Below are 17073 nucleotides of genomic sequence, written 5' to 3'. Positions count from 1 at the left end.
TAGATCACACGTTCGAGTTGTAAAAATCATCAGCCACTGATGCTACATCTGAGTAGGTTATTTACATCACATCCCTTGGGGCTCGGTCCTTTCTTGGAACCTACAACCGTTCATGCTGTCGAATCAGCCACCGATTATGACAAAATAGGCTGCTTACATCACATCCTGTTGTGGTCCAATCTGTTCTTGGATCTTGCGACCGTTTGAGCCGTCGAATCAGCCACTGATGTTTGCAGGCTACTGACATTATATCCCTTGGATCCGGCCCTTCCTGTGGATCCGGCCCTTCCTGAGACCCTACGTGAATGCGGAATACACTGTGCATCAGACTTTTTTTAAGTTCATAGTAAGTTATTCAATGTGCAGTGGATTTAATGAGAACTTTCTGCATTTTGTCACTGGATTGGATATTGACTGGTATTTTGTTTGGCTAGGTCAGAATCAGAAAAAAAGTTTGTGTTTCAGTTTGTAGTTTTGCAATGATGCTCAATTCATGTGTTCCATATTACTTTTTTAGCTGTAAAGTTGTGATCCTTTCTTCCAAATTTGTTCCTTGAGCACATGAAGATATTCTTTCTTCCGTGTTCAACTTTTAAATGATAAATCTCAACCTCCTAGCCCCCCCCTCCCCCCCCCCCCACAACCAACAACCCCACCCACACACAAAAGCACCTATTCATTCACTCAAATTACTTTTGTAACGAAAAAGCCACTGAATTCTGGTTGAGTATCATAGAAAATATATTATTCTTTCCCTTTTAGTGACTTCCCTAAAATATGAGATTTAGAAAAAATTTGAGTAATTCTTTTGTTACAAATAATAGGTTATTGAATCTCTTGATACTTATTAGATAAAGCCGAGTGAGCTTTTTCGTAACAAGAAATAGTTTAATACTTTGGTGCAATAAAGTAAAAGTTGAGTAACAATCCACAATTTTTTTTAATAATTTTTTATTTCTATAGAAAAAGGTAGCATCCTAAGGGGGTTTAATATAGGCAGCCTACCTTTACGCAAACATCAATAGTTGATTCTACGGCTTGAACTCATGATCTATAAACATCGTTGCTCCATAGTTCCATGATTATGAGGGAGGGAAAATGAATTTTGCAATTATGACCCAAGTTTTCTTATGTTTTGCTAATGTAGAAAATGTTACAGGCACCATGGAAAGTCTCAGAAGAATTTGATAGCAAAGTTCCAAGAAAGAATGGTTTTCCTATTGATTCCCTAAAGTGTATTAATGAATAATGATCACTACAAGTTGAGCAAATTCATTGGCAAATGAGCTTCTCTGAAATATTCCCATCATTAGAGTCCTCTATTAGAATATACTACCTAACTTTGGGAAATATGCCAATGCACTTGGACTGGGTCATTTTAGATTGAGAAAATCAGAAAAAGAAAGGTAACGTATTGTATTTAAAGTGATTGAAAAGGACTGTTTTGGTTTTTGGTTTGGTGCATGCAAAGAATACTCTGGCATAAGAAATACTGGAGTCTGAACTATAGCAATTCAAAACTTCGTGTTTGGTTTCCAGTATAGTTGGAGGCAGAATTAGGATTCGAAGCTTGTGGGATCGGGGTTCTAATTTTTTAAAATTATCGGGTTCTTAATTAATAATTTGTACATATTTGACAAAACTTTTAATACAAATATATGGTTCGGACAAAAGCTACTGGGTCACCCGAAGGGTTGGCTCCGCCCCTGAGTATAGTGTGCTGGAGTTTTATTTATAGAAATTTCGAACTCCAATATATGACGTTGACGTTTTTCCTTGTTTTAGATAGGAATATTTCATCCAATCTTATTTTCGTGTTAAAAATAGTTATTTATTAATTATATCTTAAACAGTGACTAAATATTATAAACAGGTCTAAAAACTGGTCTCCCTTAACTCCTTAAGGTCAATTGTCATAATATGTATGTTGCTATTGTGCCAATTCTATTCTGACATACTTACGTGGCAAAGGTTTTGACAAGAATTGTTCTCACATTAGCTATACGGTTTTGTCTTTTCATATTGTTTTGAATTACTTGTCTATCGAAATAACCTCTCTATCTCTCAAGATAGGGATAAGGTTTGCGTGCACTCTACCTTTCTCGGACCCCACTTTATGAGATTATTCTGTGTATGTTTTTGTTGTATCTTTTTTTTTTGCGCAGATTGCCCTTCATTTGGGGTGGTCTTTAATTTTTTCCCTTCAAATTGACGGTCTTTAAGTTTTGTCCTTCGCCTAATACCTCGACATTGTGGGTTCGAACCCCAACTCAGTATTAAAAAAAAAAAAAAAAAAAAACGCAAGGCAGAATTTTGCAAATCTTCCCATTCAAAGCGAAATTCTGCCTTAAGTATAAAAGTTGAAGACCACCATTTTGAGGGACAAAAATTAAAGACCACTCCCAACGAAGGACAATCCTGCAAATTTCCCTTGTTGTATTAAGCTATTCATTTTGCAACAGACAAAGCGTTATTAAGCCCATTAAGCTCATATATTTTGGATTGCGTATATTTCCTTATAGTGTCCACTGGACTTGAATGGCCTCTTGAATCCATAGTTCATTTAGTTTACACACGAGCCATGGCCAGGACTAGGAAGATAATGTTAAATTATTCGTGGAGGCAAACCGAAGGAAGAGAAAAAGGATGGTTGGGTGCTTGTGAGTCGAGGCCATCCAGTCTCGGATAGTAGGGAGGCCTAGCTCTGAATTCTCCCTGCTCGTAGAAATGAATGGATCAGAAGGGAGCTTGGTTTAGATGGTAGCCCAACTAGCCCACTTCTTTGATTTCAAGCAAAACAACTACCATTGTATGAAGGGCAATTTGCAGGATTGGCCTTCGCTGGGGTGGTCTTTAGTTTTCGTCCCTCAAATTGGTGATCTTTAATTTTTGGCCTCTGCCTTCGCAAATTCTGCCTTAGGGCAGAATTCTGTCCATGCAAGGCAGAATTTGGGCCTTAAGGCAGAATTTGCAAAGGTAGAGGACAAAAATTAAAGACCAGCAATTTGAGGGCCAAAATTTAAAGACCACCAATTTGAAAGACAAAAATTAAAGACCATCCCAAATGAAGGACAATCAGCGCAAAAAAAAGTTGTATGAATATTCAGAATCGTTGAGGTTCTGCAAGTTGACTCGAACATCACTTTTATAAAAAGTAATAAATTAATGAATAAATATAGGACAATTCCCCATGAAATATATCAACTTAAATTAGCTAATGCTGAATTTACAATTTCAAATCCAAGCATATTCATTATTCATCCTTAAAAACTCAGACTCGAATATGATAGGATTGTGCGCATCGAACCTTCAGGTCCCATATCTTGGCCGAGTTCACCATACTTCTGCTTCCTACATTAGGTGGCTTAAAAGATTATAATACTTAGGTTTGAGATCTTTCGTTTCCAAGGAATGTGGATTTTCTCCACGCTTTAGTATGCTTTGGTATAGTTTCAAAGTTTTAAGCTAGAGCCTAAAGAATGCTTCCTACATTAGGTGGCTTAAAAGATTATAATACTCAGGTTTGAGATCTTTCGTTTCCAAGGAATGTGGATTTTCTCCACGCTTTAGTATGCTTTGGTATAGTTTCAAAGTTTTAAGCTAGAGCCTAAAGAATGCGACTCTGTGATTGGTATAAAGCGCTCTGCCTAGCTTAGCGCATGGAAAGGGTAAGTCATTGTAACATATTAAGGATGGAGCACTTGACCAAAAAGGGATAGCCATAAACAGGGGAATCCATGAAATTAATTTAGTGATAATAGGAACATGATCAATATGCTTAACAACCCTCACAATAATTCTAAGTTAATCATAAACACAGTTTACATATAGTCAACACAAAGATTAATATATTTACAAGAATATGGTCAATTAGCTTCAAACAGCATAGTTTACATACAGTCAACACTCAACATAAAGATTAATTTATTTACAAGAACATGGCCAGAAATTAGCTACAAACAGCATAGTTTACATATAGTCAACATAAAGACTAATATATTTACAAGATCATGGGCACATTAGCTACAAACAGGACACTTGATCAATCCATTTTCGTTACATTCTGGACATCGAATTCGATATCCATTAGTATCTTTCCCTTCTTGATCAATGATCTTGCAACATCCATGGCAACTCAAACACAAAACAAACCTAATCCCACAACACCCTTTACATGGAAAATTTGAAGAAATCAAAGGAATTCCATGTAAGAGTTTCTTTAAAATCCCTTGTTCATGAAATCCAACAACTTCATCAGCTCCACCAATGTGTCTACCTCTAATAAACAAACTTGGAGGGACTACTTTTCGACCAAAAATCCGCCATAATTCCTCTCTATACTCGACGTGTAAGGATACATCTCGCTCGTAGTAGACAACTCGAAAGCTTTCTAAGAGAAATCGGATCATGTTGCAGTCCTCGAACGTTTTTCTTATCCCCCTTAAGCTCGTCGTGTAAAAAATGACCGCGTCTTTTCCTCCTGGTGGGCACTTGTATTCAAAATCATCCAAGCCTTTGTTTTCCTCCATGGTGTCTGATTCTTGAAGAGTAATAGTTGTAGTACTAGAATGATGAGTTTCACATTCACATGTAGAAGTGTTTTTCATTTTGTCTTGAACATCATTTGTAAGATCGGACATAATGTTTTGACAAAACATTTCATTGTGATGTTGTGTATTTGTTGTTAGGTGACTTTGGAAGTGTTTGGTTGGATGATTTACTTGGAAAACTAATGTTGGAAAGGAATTGATTTTCCTTAGAATTCCTCCCTTGATGCTTTTCATCTCTTCTTTTCCTTTGTTTTCCTTCTTGTTGTTTGTTTCACTTGTAGACTGATTTAGCTATGCTAGTGTCCAACAAAGAAAGAGTTGGGCAACACTTTTGTCTACAACCAAATTTTGAAGGTATTGATTGAAGGTATTGATAGAAGGGGGATGGATAGGGACTTTAGTTGATTTTTCTTTTCTTGTGGTTGAAAAAGCAATGTACAAAAGGCTATTTGTTAGTAGCCTTTTGAACTTCTGAATGATGATAACTAACAAATTGGCAAAACATACCTATAAAAAAAGAACATGTTCTAGAGCTGGTTCCAATTTAACATGCTCAAAAGCTTATTTAAATTGACCACACATCCATATGCGAAGGACTTCTCAGTAATTTCACTGAGTACAAACGGGTGACGTGGACCTTTATGATTGGTTTAAGCATTGGCTACGGGTTCATCCGAATCCAGTATTTTTATGTGAAGTGTAATATGTGATAATCTACTAAACTTTTAACAAATTAATGTTAGTTCAGTGCTAAGAACTCATTACCTGTAAAATCCTGAATTCACATCTATATGTGAAGGACTTCTAAGTAATTTTACCAAGTACAACGGCTAAGGTGGATGATTATGTAATTTTACCAAGTACAACGGCTAAGGTGGACGATTATGATTGGTTCAAGTCAGGTAAAATCCTGAATTCACATCTATATGTGAAGGACTTCTAAGTAATTTTACCAAGTACAACGGCTAAGGTGGACGATTATGAATGGTTCAAGTCAGGTGTGGATGTAGAGTGTAACTACTAGGTTGATCTGAACCCACTATCTTTGGAAGTCTTAACCCTGTATACGAGTTAACATATTTGCTAAATATGCAAAAACAAGTGGTTTATAACTCCATAAATCAAATGAGTAGAGATAGAATTCAAAACTCGGACTCATAAAATTCAAATCTTGAATTTGCCATTGGTAGCATTTTGATAATCTCACAATGAAAATAGGGGCAGATCTAATTCTTCCGTTACAGTTTCATTCAAACCCGTATTTTGGACTTGGAGCATAATATATATGTGAAAATCGACGAAAATGTCAACAAATTAATAATAGATCTGTAACCCGTAATTTTGGAAGTACAACGAGTTCAATATTAAAGAACTTTAAAAATCGAACTCATTAAATTAAAATTCTAAATTCCGTCTTTGTATGAAAATGGAGAGGTAACAACAAAGTAGAAGGTTTCAATGGGGCCAAGTTAGGATAGGGGACAAGATGTGCCTCCAGCAATAATACAATCACAAGGGGTGCAAAGCAACTTCTTTTTATCAATTAGAAGAAAGTTTAGAGGATATAAAGCAATAGTGACTCAAAAACCTTTTTGCTATTGTGCTTGACCTTTTCTCAACAAGTCAAAAAGCCATAAAGCAAAGCCCCTTATATGATGTTGATTTGACAAGCTAACTAAAAACACAATCAATAGTTTCTTTGGATATTATTTCTCTTGTCAGAGAGAAAATTAAGGGATAAAAGCTTTGGTATCAAAACTACAAAACCACCTCTCCAAATGAGCATCCAATGGATGAGATCTAGATGCCCAAGGTTTGGAGTGATAAGAGCACAGCGTACGATATGTGAATAAGGAAGAAACACATTACAGATTCAAACCTTGCCTGGCGTTTAAGTGGAAAAGGATAAAAGAGCCCATTATTCGTCGAGTTCAGAACCATATGTCAATAACCAGAAGAAAAAACAAAGAAATTTTAAGTTTCACTAAAATAGGTTTAAGACCAAACCAATCTCTAGTAGAAAAAGAAACCCTTATTGCAACTACAAATACGAATAGATGCTTTCTCAAGACTCAAAAGATTAACAGGTTTCCATGTTTTGGCATTTTCAATTGTAGCACTCGGGGAACACCATGAATACATGTTGTGCACACACGTTGGAAAATTGCACAGATATAACACTACGGGTTTGTTTCTTAAATTTTGTCACCGTTTAAAGATTTTGTTCAAAATGGACAAACGCATCTGCAAATCCAACAAGAACTGTGAAGAATGAAAATTGTACTAACACTATGACCGGTCTGTCATAACTTGAAGCATGATTTTTCATTCTTCTTGGAGTATAACATCAAGGCCATTGTACACAACTTCCTTAAACGTCGACAGAAGTTAAACAACGGGTATTAAATCATCCTATTTCAGCAAATCACCCTCTAAAGGTCCCATTCCTGCACCTTGATGAGTCTGGCAGTTCAACTGATAGGCATAAGCCACCCCTCAATAGACCATCTGAGCTACCATTCAGCAGGGCCAAGCAGGAGTGACTCGATAAATTGAGTACTACTACATATGATCCATCCCCAGATGCAACACATACCACCCCCTTGTGGCTTAAATAGTGCTACACGATCTCAAGGATGCAACACATACCACCCCCTTCTGGCTTATTAGCAAAGGATAAGCATTATCCTAAGAACAAAGAAACATATTTTTCTTGAATCTCTGAGAAAACCAGTGGCACTGGTATTACAGTATAAAGAAGTACACGAAAATGCCATAGACCACATAATACAAGTATTATACATTAAGCAGAAACAGAAACTCCTTTAAGACACTTTAATTACATAATTGATAAACCATTATTTGTCACTAAGTCCTTGGACCACCTAGCTAGATGCTGCTAGTGCCTGGGATTCAGCTATGAACCCAATGCTGAAGCCAAAACTTATGCATGACAGTTGCTTATTCTTTTCATCCACCATCTTCATTGTAAGTGTGTATGATCCCTGAATTTTAAAAAGGCAAAACAAAAACACCATTAAGTATGCTTGAAGGCAGCATTACAAGATTTTCTTCCAATTCAAACCGGAAACACCAAAATCAGCATCTGAAGTTCTGAACCATCGAATAAAATATCAAGTAGATGCAATCAGAAAAAGCATCTTCAGTGGATATATTTGGATGTTTTTATCAGAAAAAAAAAAATGTATTGAACTGGCCTTTGATGTGGTCTAATTTTATAATACGCTTCCTCCGAAAAAAGGATGAAGGGTGATAACAGAACCAAAAACAAGGGGTCGGCGATAACTTTCCTCCCTGAGGGCCATAGCGCACGGTTTTAAACTTGGTGGATAATGGGCCTGCCTCTTTACCCTTCTCCACTTAAATACCAAGCTTCTGTTTCCGGCAGGGTTCGAACCCGTGATGTGAGCCTAACTCACACATCATGCATTGCGCTCTTACCCCTAGACCCAAGCCCCAGGCCCGTAGCTTCAGAACATCCAAGAACTAGACCCCATTCCTTTCCAAAGAGGCACAGAAGATTAGGGTTTGAAGACTTGTGAGAAGTAAACAGCTCAAGAAATGGAGAGACGGGTATGCTCTTTTAAGAAAATTTATGCAGAATGGAAGTAGCAAAGGATAATAACATGGATGAATCAAAATTGAATCAGAGAGTTGACTCACAGGTGGAGTAAATCCAGGCAACTCTTGTGAGTGGGAAATCACGAAATCACCAGAAGCTGGGCAAGATGTCTCTTTACAAAGGTCGATGGCCTCGTGGTGGACATGAAAGAACCAATAGTTGACATCAATCACCAGCTTTCCTCCAGTGAGATTCTTACCTGCAAGGACAATTCACTGTTCTAGGAAAAATTACTCTTTACCATATTCTTGAACTTTTTTTCCCCCGTCCAAGAAAGGGTGCAGAAAAACTAATAGACTATATGACAGAGCCATTGGTCATATGAAAGCAAAAGCTACTTTTAAAGGAATTGCAGACCCATTATACTCATAGACATGAGAAAGTGAACCCAACATGTTTATTGATAATATAAGCGTAGTGCTTGCGTCCATGCACAACATTCAAAGTTAATAAATGGTTGGTGCCGCCCATACCTCAGCAAGATCCTTAGATACGATGAACAAACCATAGGCTAGACATAAATTGACCACCAAACATCAGGCTGATGACATATAAATGGGATCAAACTTCTCATCATAACATGAGAGTGTTACTGCTTGCTCAACATTTAAACACACACAAAAAAAAAAAAAAAAAAAAAAAAAAAAAAAGAAGGATCTGGCAGTACTATGCATGGGTGTGAAGATCCAACCAAGAAAGAAGCATACCATTGCCTTGGAGTTTAGTCCTTGCTACGCATATATCATTGGTGATAAGAAAAAACTACAACCACCAAGAAACTTCAGCAACATGATAATGCTAATTACACAGTTAAGAGAATGTAAGCATCTATTTATTCGTATCTCAATTAACTCTTTCATAAAAGAGGATAAACTCTTGATAACACAGAGTGCAGCTTTTCCAAACTAATCCCATAGAAACATCCGAGGAAGGGGTTTAACTTCAAGTAACTTCAAAGTCTTACTTTGCTAGAGCAAAATTAAGGAGAAATCTTTTAATGCGGCTTATCTAGAAAACGTAGAGGCTCTTGGGGAAAAAATTTAAAAGCCAAAGGCAAACGAACCAAAATGTTTCCTTTAGGAAAAGGAACCTTAAATTTGATTGGATACTTGAGGAGCGGGATCTAGTTCTATTTACAAGAAAAAGACTTAAAAAAGCTGAATCTTTAACAAACTGCGCTCACTGATTCTTCTCAATCAGCAAATTTAACAAAATAGAATAAGAGTCCTAAAACGCTGAGAAACAAACACTTAGATTGACAAACTAGTAAGATAATAGCAATAGGAAGTTGCATTCTGAACACTGGTAAGCTAATAAGACAAAAAAAACAAATGAAAATCAGATTTACTGTGGTATGATCAGCTTTCCCTTTGGGTTAAAAACACTTGTCGTTGTTGATTGCTGGATCAATAGAAACTCCATCCAAGCCTCTCCATCCTTTTTTTCTTTTTTCCGTTTTTTCTGCACCTACTGAAGTTTCTTTACATGCAGCTCTCTTAACATTGATGACTTTCATGTTTTATGGAAACAAATTGATAACTTTCATGTTGGATACCCATCATTGTCCATACTTCTTTTTATAAATATGAAAAATGTAAACCTTCACTAACTGCATTTTTTATTTTTCTCAATTAAGAACACAAGTACGAGAAAAATCAGTCCAGTCCCAGTGAAACTACAACAAAACCTTTTTAATCCAGCAACCAGGGGCGGAATTATAGGGGTGCAACGGGTGTCAATCGAACCCCCTTCATCGGAAAATTGCACTATATATATGGGGTCAATATTTTGATTCATGTATAAATATTAATGTTGCATCCCCTTAACATATTAGAGAACTCAGCCCAGCGGCTGAGGTGCCTATTATTGAGCCCATGGTTGTGGGTTCGATTCTCTGTAACAACACTTTTTAACCCTTTTTCATCCAGTCCCTTTTTCTTGAACCCCCTTATCAAATGTTCTGGCTCCGCCCCTGCCAGCAACAATCGGTTGCATTCCTGAGATTCCTAAATACCTAGGAAGTAAGGAAAATAATTAAGAATATTTCTGGCAGCATGAAGTAACACGATGATCAGTAACTTTTTTTCTCAAATCAGAGATACAAGCTGAAACCAAAAAGGATAATACCAATTAGCAGTCAGTTCCTGCTATCTCCCTCGAGCTTTGCCCCTTACCTTCTATACCCACCCAGCATAGTTTCACTAGATTTACACAAGGACATGACTCCAAGGTACCAACACTAAGTACTACTCCTTTTTTTTGTTTGACGAATAACACTAAGTACTCTTTCTTCTATGAGTCAAAATCTATGGGCTTCCAGTACCACTTTAGTTGATACTGATCGGCTAAAAATCTATGGGCTTCAAGTACTACTTGAGTTGAAACTGATCAAAGCTGTGTAACTGACCTACTAACCTACATGTAATAACCTGTGGGTTGCATGTTTTCCCATGGTTTTCTATCTATTATGTTTCTGAACCTCTGTTCACCTTCCCAAATAAAACTTTCTTGAATAATTAAAAAAGGTTATGCCCATCAACCTGTGATAAACGCATACTTAGGTGGGTCACGAGTAGGCCATTTGCTTACGAATTTCGTATGCTTCTCTAATGGAACAGCTAATGGGTCAACAAGGTTGAGAAGAACTAAATCCAGCTTAAGCACGTAGAGAAGGAAAGAGTTCATCTTGCAAAATACTTAGTGTAGAGAAGTTACATTATTCACTAAGTTTAACATATCTATCTTAATGCACATGCACATATTAATACAGACACACACATCCTGTCAACAATATTAGAAAAATTATAAGGTCTGTAGTTGAACTCCTCCATATGCTTTTTGTCCTAGGCCTTGTTCGTCAACACTTTCCAGAAGATGAAGGATAAGGAGAATGAAAAATAACACAGAAATGAAGGGTAAGAATCCAAGTTTCTAACATCATTGTAAATATTTCCATGTTAATATAAAGTATAGCCACTAGTAAAGTGATTGGTTTAAAAAGAGGGAAAGAAAAGTGAAGGAGGACACAAGGCTATGTCAAAAACCATCTAAAATTTTGATCACTCAAAATGCGAGAACAAATACAAAGACTTGAGTGCTATAGACAACAAGTGTACTCGATGTAATTTCTCCTCCAGCAATAACATGAAATTGTGTTCACTACTTCTATTGCCTTTTCCAATTTTAAGGATATAAAAATCCAATAATCTCAACCAAGCTAGGCATAAGCAAGACATACATCCAATTATTTAACAGATTATTTGAGAGTAGCCAATAAAACCGGCAAATTATTTAGAAGCAAGTAAAATAGTTAATCAACTTAAGTACTTAACCGTCAAAGCTCACTAAAATCAACCTGTTGAGTATACATGAATATGAGAAAAGGAAAAAAACAAAGAGAGAGAATATGCAAGTAGTTCATTACCTGTGTTTGCACTAATACTGAATGTCGTCTTTTTACCTCCGCTAACAGGATAGGGTGTTATATCTATTCCACTGACCTTCACATCATAATTGGCCCTTTTATCTGCAAAACCAAAAAAAAATTGCATCAGCTGGCATATTATAATAAAAAGACACTATACCCAATGTAATCTCACAAGTGGGGTCTGGAGAGGGTAGGATGTACGCAGACCTTACCCCTAGCTTTGTGGGGTAGAGAGGATGTTTCAGATAGACCCTCGGCTCAAATGAAACGTATCCAACGGAGAATTGTAAGAAAAATAAAACAGCAAAATAGCAAGATACAAGACGAGTCATACACATTGAAGCATAAGAAACTACGCGATAACTAAAAAATATTACTAAAAAGAAGAAAGGGAGAGGAGAAGGCTAGCCCCCTGTCTCTCCTACACAAAGTGGGACAACATTCAGCTACCCATTAACCTTCTACCATAATCCTCGACCTCCATATCTTCCTATCTAAGTCATGTCCTCAGTTAGCTAAAGTTGTGTCATGCCTGTCTAATCACCTCCCCTAGCTAGCATATCAGAATTATATTTATTAAAGTTTCCTCAATGTTTCCCAAAGATCTATTCTACCGAGAGAAAAATAGTGGAAAAAAACTCTACTCCTTCCCTGTCCTTCTTTCTTTACGAGATTTAAAAAAAGATCTTCTCTTTTTCAAATAACCACTTGTAGCACAAAATGATTTCTGTGACCATTTAGTAGTATGAAAAAAATTACCACTTATAGCACTTTCTTCGTGAAGTACAACTTATAGCTTATCATGTATAGTCTGTAAATATCTAACAAATTTTACTTTCAAAAAGTGAATGAATTCATATCAAACTAAGTTTGTGCTTGTACAAGCTTCCAACTTTCGCAAAGGAGATAATTTCGAGGCAGTACAAAGAACAATATCAGAAAAAATCATCAGTTGAAACAAAAACAAACACAACAAATCACCAAAAATCAGATAGCATTAAACACTCCCTAAATTTCAAAAACCCAAAATGGGTATCCACAAACAGATTCAACAGACAATCAAGAATGTAAAAGTAAAAAAAAAAAAAAAAAAAAAACCAAGCTTGTACAAGCTTCCAACTTTAGCAAAGGAGATAATTTCAAGACGGTATAAAAACAATATCAGAAAACAATCGTCAGTTGAAACAGAAACAAACACAACAAATCACCAAAAAATCATAGAGCACAAAATATTACTCCCTCCGTCTCAATTTATGTGGCACCTTTCGGATTTCGAAGGTCAAACAAGTTTTTCTTTGACCATGATTTTTTTCTTTTTATATATGTTAACTATAGTGACTTATAGTACTTCTCAAGTAGTTTCAAATATGTAAATTTAATTTATTTAAATATTTAATGATTAAATTCATGATCAAAATTGAAAAGTTTGACACTTTAAATCCGAACTGTTCCACATATATTAGTAACTGGGTGAGTAAAAGATTTTTTTTAAAAAAAAGTTAAACCCCTAAAATTCAAGAACCCAAAATGAGTATCTACCAAACAAATTCAAGAGACAATTAAACAAAAAGATCCAACTGCATTAAAAACCCAAAAATAAAGCAAATTTTTGGTCACATTTTGTAGAGTCAAAGGTCTCAAATATGTATGTGTACATATTTAAGGTTTCAAATTAATATTAAACTTTAACCCACTAATTTTATTGAGACGCCCTTGCCCTTAACCAAACAGATACTGTACATATTTAAGGTTTCAAATTAATATTAAACTTTAACCCACTAATTTTATTGAGACGCTTTCAAATTAATATTAAACTTTAACCCACTAATTTTATTGAGGCGCCCTTGCCCTTAACCAAATTTTATTGAGGCGCCCTTGCCCTTAACCAAATAGATACTGTACATATTTAAGGTTTCAAACTAATATTAAACTTTAACACACTAATTTTATTGAGACGCGCTTCATACTAATTTTATTGAGACGCACTTGCCCTTAACCAAACAGATACTGTACATATTTAAGGTTTCAAATTAATATTAAACTTTAACACACTAATTTTATTGAGACGCACTTGATACTAATTTTATTGAGACGCCATTGCCCTTAACCAAACAGACACTGTACATATTTAAGGTTTCAAATTAATATTAAGCTTTAACGCACTAATTTTATTGAAACGCACTTGATACTAATTTTATTGAGAAGCCCTTGCCCTTAACCAAACAGACATTGTACATATTTAAGGTTTCAAATTAATATTAAACTTTAACCCATTAATTTTATTGAGATGCCCTTGCCCTTAACCAAACAGACACTGTACATATTTAAGGTTTCAAATTAATATTAAACTTTAACACACTAATTTTATTGAAACGCACTTGATACTAATTTTATTGAGATGCCCTTGCCCTTAACCAAACAGACACTGTACATATTTAAGGTTTCAAATTAATATTAAACTTTAACACACTAATTTTATTGAAACGCACTTGATACTAATTTTATTGAGAAGCCCTTGCCCTTAACCAAACAGACACTGTACATATTTAAGGTTTCAAATTAATATTAAGCTTTAACGCACTAATTTTATTGAGACGCCCTTGATACTAATTTTATTGAGACACCCTTACCAAAACAGATTGAAGAGACAATCAAACAAAAGATCCATCAAAATCTGCATTAAAAACCCAAAAATAGAGCAAATTTTGGGTTGCAAATTGTACAAAAAAGTTAAGTCAAAGGACCAATGAAAGAAAATAAAACTTACTGCAATACTCAAAATTGGTAGATTTAGCTGAAGTGAAAGGAGAGAGAAGACATAGGGAGAAGAAAAGAGCAACCAAGAATCTTGGAGAAACCATTGTTATTGATTGATTGAAGCAAAGTGAAAGATTTGGAAGAGAAGAGAATATATAGGAAACAGTTAAAAGATAAAGAGCAAGTCTCCCATTAATAAAGAGGAAAAACAAAAAAAGACAAAACTAATTTTTTTGTGCAGTTTGTATATATTTAAAATTTGACTTTAAACCACTAATTTTATTAATTATTAATAAGACGCTGTCAGGAGCGGAGTTAGATAGTCCTGAAATTACACTGTATGTATAAATTTAAAATTATTTTTTATTTATAAATAGTAAAAATATTAAATTCACTTAACTTAACTTCTTTTATATATTTGAATTCTTAGGTGAAAATCTTTGACTCAGGAGACATTAGTTGTTGACCAAACAGATCGAAAATTGAGACGTCATATCGAAAAGACAATAAAACAAAGGGATTCAGCAAAATCTGCACTGAAACCCCGAAATCAATCAGATTTTGGGTTACATATGGTACAAGTACAACAAAGTAACTAAAGGACCAGTGAAGGAAAAAATAAAGTGGAAAAAACAAAAAAAAGACAAAACTAATTTTTTTGGGCAGTTGTATATATTTAAATTGAAAATTTGGCCTTAAAACTAATGTCAAGGCCATTGTACACAACTTCCTTAAACGTCGACAGAAGTTAAACACCGGGTATTAAATCATCCTATTTCAGCAAATCACTCTCTAATCATACTTCCATAAACTCTTGAATGACGAAGGGGACAAAGACATTGTGTTGGGAGATTTAAAGTATTCCGAGAGGGGTCGTGATTTTGAATATTGTAGGAGTATAGAGGTTGAGGAAGTTAAGGGTGTTGTTCGTAGGATGAGCAGGGGAAGAGCGACCAAGCCCGATGAGATTCCTGGAGAATTTTGAAAGACTACAGGCTGGGCAGGTTTAGAGTGGTTGACTCGGTTATTTAATGTCATCTTTAAGACGGCTAAGATGCCAGAAGAATGGCGATGCAGGACAATGATTTCATTGTACAAGAACAAGGGCGACATTCAAAGTTGCAACAACTACAGAGGGATCAAGCTGCTAAGCCACACTATGAAAGTGTGAGAAAGGGTGGTGGAGATGAGGGTGAGGAGAGGCGTGTCTATCTCAAAAAACCAGTTCAGATTCATGCCGAGGCGCTCAACTACAGAAGCTATTCATCTTGTACGGAGACTGGTGAAGCAGTATAAAGAGAGGAAAAGGGACTTACACATGATATTCATCGACCTAGAAAAGGCATACGACAAAGTGCCGAGAGAGGTTCTATGGAGATGCTTAGAGGCTAGAGGTGTACCTGTGGCGTACATTAAGGCGATCAAGGACATGTATGATGGGGCCATAACCAGAGTAAGGACTATGGGAGGAGACTCAGATCACTTCCCAATGGTGATGGGATTGCACCAGGGATCAACTCTTAGCCCATTTTTATTTTCCTTGGAAATGGATGGATTAACGCGACAAATTCAAGGTGAGGTGCCATGGTGTATGTTATTTGCGGATGACATAGTCTTGATTGACGAGTCTCGCAGCGGAGTTAACGCTAAGCTGGAGGTTTGGAGACAAACTCTGTAGTCTAAAGGGTTCAAGTTGAGTAGGACCAAGACAGAATACTTAGAGTGCAAGTTCAGTGATATAGTGCATGAGGCTGACGTGAAAGTGAAGCTTGGCACCCAGTTCATACAGAAGAAAGATAGTTTCAAGTATCTTTGGTCTATTATACAAGAAAATTGGGAGATTGATGATGAAGTCACACACCGTATTGGTTCAGGGTGGATGAAATAGAGGCTTGCCTCCGGAGTGTTGTGTGACAAGAAGGTGCCACCAAAACTTAAAGGCAAGTTCTACAAAGTGGTCGTTAGACCAACTATGTTGTATGGGGCGGAGTGTTGGCCAGTCAAGAAATCTCATGTTCAGAAGATGAAATTGGCGGAAATGAGAATGCTGCGATGGATGCGTGGGCACACTAGGAGCGAAAGGATTAGAAATGAAGTCACCCAAGACAAGGTTGGAGTAGCCTCTGTGGAAGACAAGATGCGGGAAACGAGACTGAAATGGTTTGAGCATGTGATGCGGAGAGATGCAAATGCCCCAGTGCGGAGGTGCGAGAGGCGCGGTTTCAGAAGAGGTAAAAGTAGGCCGAAAAAGTATTGGGGAGAGGTGATTAGACAGAATATGACGCATTTCCTGCTTACCGAGGACATAACCTTAGATAGGAGGGTATGGATGACTCATATTAGGATAGAAAACTAGTAGCTCGTTTATCCTTTCTTACGAATAGTTGTATTGCTCTATAGTTTCTTGTCCTTTAATTCTGCGAGTATCTGTTGATTTATCATGACTTATTTACTTTCATTGTTTTCATTTTCATAAATGCTATGAATTATTTGCCCGTATCTGACCTTTGCTTTTTCTTGAGTCGAGGCCTTCCAGAAACAATCTCACCTAAGGTAGGGATAAGATTTGCATACATTCTATCCTCCTCAGACCTCATGTTATGAGATTCACTGGGTATGTTGTTGTTGTTACCCTCTAAAGGTCCCATTCCTGCACCTTGATGAGTCTGGCAGTTCAACTGATAGGCATAAGCCAT

The 17073-nt window shown here is 36.3% G+C and overlaps 2 protein-coding genes across 2 annotated transcripts; both read right to left on the bottom strand.

The window, feature by feature from the left end:
* Positions 1–3830: 3830 nt before the first annotated feature.
* Positions 3831–5081, bottom strand: LOC132629240 (uncharacterized protein At5g39865). The gene has a single exon (XM_060344950.1). It carries the CDS (start codon positions 4782–4784, stop codon positions 4020–4022), a length of 765 nt encoding a protein of 254 aa, XP_060200933.1. The 5' UTR covers positions 4785–5081; the 3' UTR covers positions 3831–4019.
* A 2158-nt stretch (positions 5082–7239) lies between these two features.
* Positions 7240–17073, bottom strand: LOC132628287 (uncharacterized). Its single transcript, XM_060344085.1, has 6 exons — positions 16883–17073; positions 16478–16529; positions 14388–14601; positions 11618–11719; positions 8235–8392; positions 7240–7555 (listed from the first exon to the last, which is right to left on the bottom strand). Exons 1-6 carry the CDS (start codon positions 17071–17073, stop codon positions 7436–7438), a joined length of 837 nt encoding a protein of 278 aa, XP_060200068.1. The 3' UTR covers positions 7240–7435.

This window comes from Lycium barbarum, chromosome 2 (genome assembly GCF_019175385.1).
Source record: "Lycium barbarum isolate Lr01 chromosome 2, ASM1917538v2, whole genome shotgun sequence".
In the NCBI taxonomy this organism is placed as follows: Eukaryota; Viridiplantae; Streptophyta; class Magnoliopsida; order Solanales; family Solanaceae; genus Lycium; species Lycium barbarum.
The sequence above is the reverse complement of the archived record's forward strand: the minus strand, read 5'-3'. Positions and strand labels throughout refer to the sequence as shown.